The sequence below is a fragment of the Helianthus annuus genome, chromosome 17, assembly GCF_002127325.2.
Source record: "Helianthus annuus cultivar XRQ/B chromosome 17, HanXRQr2.0-SUNRISE, whole genome shotgun sequence".
NCBI lineage: Eukaryota > Viridiplantae > Streptophyta > Magnoliopsida > Asterales > Asteraceae > Helianthus > Helianthus annuus.
Genome location: NC_035449.2, coordinates 132,728,122 through 132,734,308, shown reverse-complemented (window position 1 = coordinate 132,734,308; position 6,187 = coordinate 132,728,122). Strand labels below are relative to the sequence as shown.

General features: G+C 33.1%; 1 protein-coding gene across 1 annotated transcript; it reads right to left on the bottom strand.

Annotated features, from left to right (window-relative positions):
• Window positions 1-2,543: 2,543 nt before the first annotated feature.
• LOC110921964 (transcription factor bHLH162-like) lies at window positions 2,544-5,883 on the bottom strand. Its single transcript, XM_022166287.2, has 3 exons — window positions 5,627-5,883; window positions 4,105-4,458; window positions 2,544-2,814 (listed from the first exon to the last, which is right to left on the bottom strand). The coding sequence occupies exons 1-3, from the start codon at window positions 5,747-5,749 to the stop codon at window positions 2,737-2,739; spliced, it is 555 nt and encodes a 184-aa protein (XP_022021979.2). The 5' UTR covers window positions 5,750-5,883; the 3' UTR covers window positions 2,544-2,736.
• Window positions 5,884-6,187: the final 304 nt, after the last annotated feature.

The following is a 6,187-nucleotide window of genomic DNA, read 5'->3' as shown; positions in this document are numbered from 1 at the left end:
ATGCAAAACCTCGTTATTTCAAAAACTTTATTTTGAACAAGTCTTGTTTGTAGAACTTATAAACTTATGTTGTCTTTTGCTACAAAACAACTTTTGACTTGTATCTTTACATTATGGAATGGATGAACATCGTGTATGTTTTATATCATATAGTTTGTTTACTTACATCGTATGCTGTGGAAACCGATCAAGTCACACTACGCGCTTCCGCCTTTGACACGGGTGTGACATAGAACACCCAAATCGATTAGACGTTTGATTTTATATGATTTTTTAAGATTAGTCAAAATCCGTATGAAAAGCTACGAAAATCATGTTTAGGCCCCTTTCAAGTTCGACTCAAATCATCAAATGCACCCCTTTCTATGACTAAAACTTTTGGTAATGGTTAGAAACCTATAACACAATGATTATAGGTTAAGAGATGTCAAAAACTTCATCAATCTCAAGAAATCATCATATGGACCCTAATTTTTTTTTATCATCTTCTCAACTTACACTTAGGCATTTCGTCGTACACGTTAAGTGCATAGAGTTCTAGCTTCTCATTTAGTTAGATTTATTAACCTCCTACACCCAATTTTTCATAACATTTTGAGCATACTTTCACTAGAGTCAATTCATTCATGACCTATGTCTTGTATGCCCTATGGAGAGATGCACCCATCTTCCTCCTACAAAGCAAAGAAAAATTATAAAAAAAAAGCATTATCATGAGATTAACAAAGAAACAAATCGTTGTAATTATTGTCACAAATTTAAAATGTTTATTTTTTTCGATTAATGTTTATCGTTGTAATTTTCTTAGCAAATTTATAATGTTCAGCATATTGCATTTCGTATTTGTATCGATCAATGAATCATGGTTAAAGTATTGTGTACTTATGGTTGAATTGATGGAAAGATTGATAAACTAACCCAAGACCAACTATGCTAAGAATGATTGCAAAGGTGTGTGTCAAGCAAGTTTAATTATATGTTTCAAACATGGAAATGCCATAAAAGTCATTATTGCCAAAGCCAATTGCGAGTTATTTAAATTTATATGAACCAAACATCTAAGAAGATTCGTCTATGTTAGACACTGCCAAAGCCAATTACGAGCTATTTAAATTTATATGAACCAAACATCTAAGAAGATTCGTCTATGTTAGACACTGCCAAAGCCATTTGCAAGGTATTTAAATTTATATGAACCAAACATCTAAGAAGATTCGTCAGTTAGACATAGAGAACCATGGTGTATTGTATTCCCATCAAGTGAAGTCAAAAATGACTTGAGGAAAGACTGAAACCCAAGAGTCTGTGTTTTTAAAAAAATGCAAGTTATAAAAAAGGGTAATTTTGTAGACTGTTTCAATTACACAATATTAAAACACTAATATAAAATTTAGTTACCTTAGAAAACAAAAAAAAAAAAAGTTTGATTAACTTTAGTAAAATAATGAGCAAACTTGGTTACTTTTTTATGGTAATTTCCTTATAAAATCCATCCATTTAAGAAAGTTTTCAGAGGTTTCTAAAACCTTTTTTCCTATATTCTCTTCTTTATTCTTTTCTTTTTCTTACTTTTCTATTAATGGAAATGTAGTTTTACTGAGTCTGTAATTTGTGTGTCTCTATCTACAAGATTAGAAAGATGTAGCCGGTAATTCCTACTAAATAGCAATTGGGGAGAAGATATTAGCACACAAATATGTTTTCTAGTGATAAGTTGTTTTTGTAATCTCTCATTTGTATAATACTTTTAATAAATTATTTTGTAAACTGCAATTTCCTCAAAAGAATAATTTTATAACAAGTATAACATTTTGAAAAAATAGTCAATAGTCTACAAATAACATATTCACTCATTGCAGCTTATATTGTAAATATTGAACTACCATTTTATAAAATGTTAAACTCAGAGTCAAGAGTGTGAATATTAAACTAGAGTGTTCAAAGTCCAAATTCTTGACACTCTGGGGACTATATATTTTTTTTCCTGATTTGTAATGCTGACACTCTGGGGTTCATGAGAGAAGGCTCGCTAGTGTGTACGTTTAACGAACCTATGTCAAGAAAGAAAAGTTGGAGCACAAATCTCAGACTTGAATTGTTGAACTTATTTCTACTGATTGAAAGCAAGTTCTAAACATTAGCTAAGCTTCGTGCAATACTTTCAAGTTCTAGAAATTTATGGAAATTTTATGTGTATAATTTGTCAGATTTGTTTATTTATTATTAGATAGCTAAATCATATTTGGCTATATGTGTTTTTTTTATGGATTTTAAACTTTGACGTACACGATCAGAAATTGTTGAAATTATTCTGCAATTATAGTAATTGATTTGGATCATAATTCAAAGGGTTTTTTTTAATTGCAAAAATGAATGTTTTTGGTGCAAAGATTAATTATGTTGTTAAACATAGATATAATGATTTCAAATGATCAATTAGTTTGGTTAATTTTATAGCTTTTTGGATTTATTCCGATGTGTAGAAAAAACCATATATTATTTTTTTTTGTCTTGTAGTGTATATTCTGATGGAAAACTTTAAACTGACAATGCATAACATGTTTAGACTAATAAATAAAAGCACATACACAGCAGACACCACAATCAACATATCTGAATAGGGTTTCAAAACATGTCTGAAAAGCAGATATCCAAATATTATGACAGACCATAAACATATATTCCAATTAGTGTTGATAAAGGACTCAAAAGTAGGCCTTGCAGATAAGATAAAGATCAAATGCTATACAAGATGTTATTCAGTTTCTTTATGATCTTTGAAACACCATTATCTGAGACATAAGGCTCTCCAATCTGTAGAATTACACAATATAATTACATCATTGATAAATGCATAAACAAGTTTAAATGGATGCAACCTTTGATCTAACACAGATCATTGCATAATTAAACAGATTTAGAAGTAATACTTTTTTTTGAATGACAAATGTTACTTAAACACATTTAAAACAAATACTTTTTTTTAAACTAATACTTGAACTCAACTTTTCTTAAACGATTCGTCAAAGTGAGGCGATTCCAACTTATACTTATAACTTCATAACAGTATGGTGAAAGAAAACAAAATCAGTACTCTACTTGAAAAATAATTGGAATGAGTACTTGCATGCAATGATGCAAACAAATGTAAACCCCATTAGAATGAAAGTATATATGAACGTCTCAAAATAATGAAACAGAATTTGAAGCTTTAACTAGATTAAAATATTTGCTGGCCAGAGATGTATATGGGGTAAACAAATTATAACGAGAACGCGAAAAATAACATAAATAAATATCTCTAGGTGTTAAAACGTCTAAAAAAGTATTGTTTAAGTGCAATTTTTATTGTTTAACACTCTACATTAAAAAAAAAGGAACATAAACATATTAGTTTGATTTTTTGTTAATGTATATAACTAATTAACCACACATGTTTTTTTAACAACAAACTTACACACTAATCAGATCTACTTCTAATTACATCAATGTCCACTAGGATTAAAACCCGTACCAGATAAGGGGGAGGGGGTGGTGATCACTCATCACTCACAATATCCAATCAAGTTCCGCAATGTAATCAACCATTATTCCATCACTCATAACACACAACAATAAACCCTCACACCCCCTCACATCCTTCCATTTATCACGCGTGAAATATATCACGGGAATTAAAATTCAAGCGTTAAATTTGCTAGGTGGCGGTGGTTTGTTTGCATTTTCCATGCGTGAAGAAATCCATCACGGAGGAATTCTCCTCCCACCCCGCCTGCCCTAAGAGGGGCAACACTTTAATATACTCTTTGGTACCAATAGATTACAAGCCTTTGGTAAGTACACATGCCTACGGCCTACCCATATGTAAATCTGATACAAAATAAAAGAAAACATATATGTAAATCAGTTTCATGTTTTTATACATATAACCAATGCTGTATGTAAGAGACGATTTAAAAGAGACGATTTAAAAAAAATATATAAGTCACTCAAAAAGAAAATAATAAATGATTTATAATTCTACTATATTATAATAATTTTGTATTCTGTAATGATACTCATGGTATATGCGACGTGTGATTGTAAACGAAATATAAGGTTTACCTGAGCATGTATGGTATGAACAACCATATCGCTAACGATAGAAAAACTAGCATTTACGACGTCAAAGCCTTCTTCATGGATCACACGAATGGTTTCACTGAACAAGTGCCGAAATTCAACCCCAGTGATGAGAATTGCTTCAAGAGATGACCCAATTACACGAACATCAATCTGTGGTGTTCTTTGTTGCCCCACCATCAAACTCGAGATTTTGGTGTCTTTCTTATGATTAATTTCCAGTTCCTTCAACCGCATCCTCTTATCCTTTTCGTTTTTCATTTTCTCTAGTTTTATTTGTAATTTCTTGATGTAGTTTGCAGCTTCCTGAAGTTGATCTGGTTGTGATATCACATCCTGCAACATTAATGAAAGTAAAACTAATCAACATAGCAAAAATTCAACCCATCAAAAGAGGGCTCTATAGAACTTAAAGATCATGAGTAGTGATATTACCCTAAAATTTGAAGATGAAGTAGGTTTAAAAGAAAGTTTACTTTTTTTTGAACGGCCAATGAATTCTCTAAATGGGCTACTGGTGAAATTCACCACATTGGGATACACTCGTCTCCGAACTAGGGAAAACCCTCACCTAGGGCAGAAGCCCGTGAACACTCGCCCAAAGGTACGGCAGTGCGGTGAGGTAAAACCATTCAGTTCAAGGATCGCGAACTAGCGATCGCCGCCTACTCGCCTAGTCTCCCATCATCAGCAGGTGCTGCTGAAAACTAATGGGGAAAAGTAGGAATTGAACTTGGGTCTCTTGGAAGCCTGAGTCTCTCCCTTACCACTCCATCACAAGGTCATTGGCAGGTCATTGGCAAAGAAAAATATCAAGATAAGTAATTTTTCATCCAATGAGGATGAAAGGGACTCGTATATTTTTAAATTGGGGAATTGGCTTGTAATAATACCACCTAGACCTTATTGGCCATTAATAATCCCACCTCAGAATATTCCTCCCACCAGTCCCACCTTTCACATATTTTTCCTACAATGGTCCCCCGTTAAAAAAACTTAACGGAGTTAAGCTTTTTTCCAAATTACAAACATATTTTTTAGGGCTTTTGATCAGAACGATGATACAAGTCCATTGATATAAAACTTACTTCGAAATGGTGCTCCAAGTGACTTGATTTTGGTTAATTGGCAACTTAAACACCCGAATTAAAGCGATGTTTTCATCGCTTGAAGCACCGTTTCGTGGCAAGTTTTACATTAATGGACTCGTATCGTCGTTCTAATCAAAATCCGTAAAAGATCTGTTTGTAATTTGGGAAAAAGCTTAACTTCGTTAAGTTTTTTTAACGGGGGACCATTGTAGGAAAAATAAGTGAAAGGTGGGACTGGTGGAGGGAATATTCTGAGATGGGATTATTAATGGCCAATAAGGTATAGGTGGGATTATTACAGGCCAATTTCCCTTTTAAATTTAATTTTTTGTATGAGAGAATATCAAGATAAGTAATTTTTTGATATATTGAGATGGAGATAAGAGAGTGGGGGAGAGAGAGAGAGAGTAAACCCTAGAAGATTCATGAGGCACAATAGAATGGAGTTCGGAGTATAGGGCCTTCATGTGAGTCCTTCTGTTTTTCTCAATGGTTCTTCTGTCAACCCTACAAGATGAACTTGGGTTGCATTCCATTAGTCCGAACGTAGTGGGGCGGCATAATTGGGCGGTATGCCCTCATAGCGCCGGTATAGCGCCGGCACACCACCACAAGGGGCGCCATCAATCGAATTTTTGGGGGTGGCGCGATAATTTTCGCGGCGCCATGCATTTGGATTGTGTTTGTTTGATTTTTTTTTTTCAGTTTGTTTGAATGCTCTGTTTTTTTGACATTTTGTGTTGCAGGCTCGAAGAAGAAGGCAGACAAGGAAGATGGAAGAATTAGGGTTTTGTTTTTTATGGGTTTTGGGCTGGGCTCAAAAGGTTTTGGGTTTTATTGAGCCAAGAAGCCCAGTTATCAATGTAATGTTTTTATAAAGGTAGAAATTAATTAAAAGGTTTTGTTTTTAATTATGTGTAAGGTTTTTTTATTTATTTTATTTCAACGTTTTTTTTTTATTTTATTGTAATGTT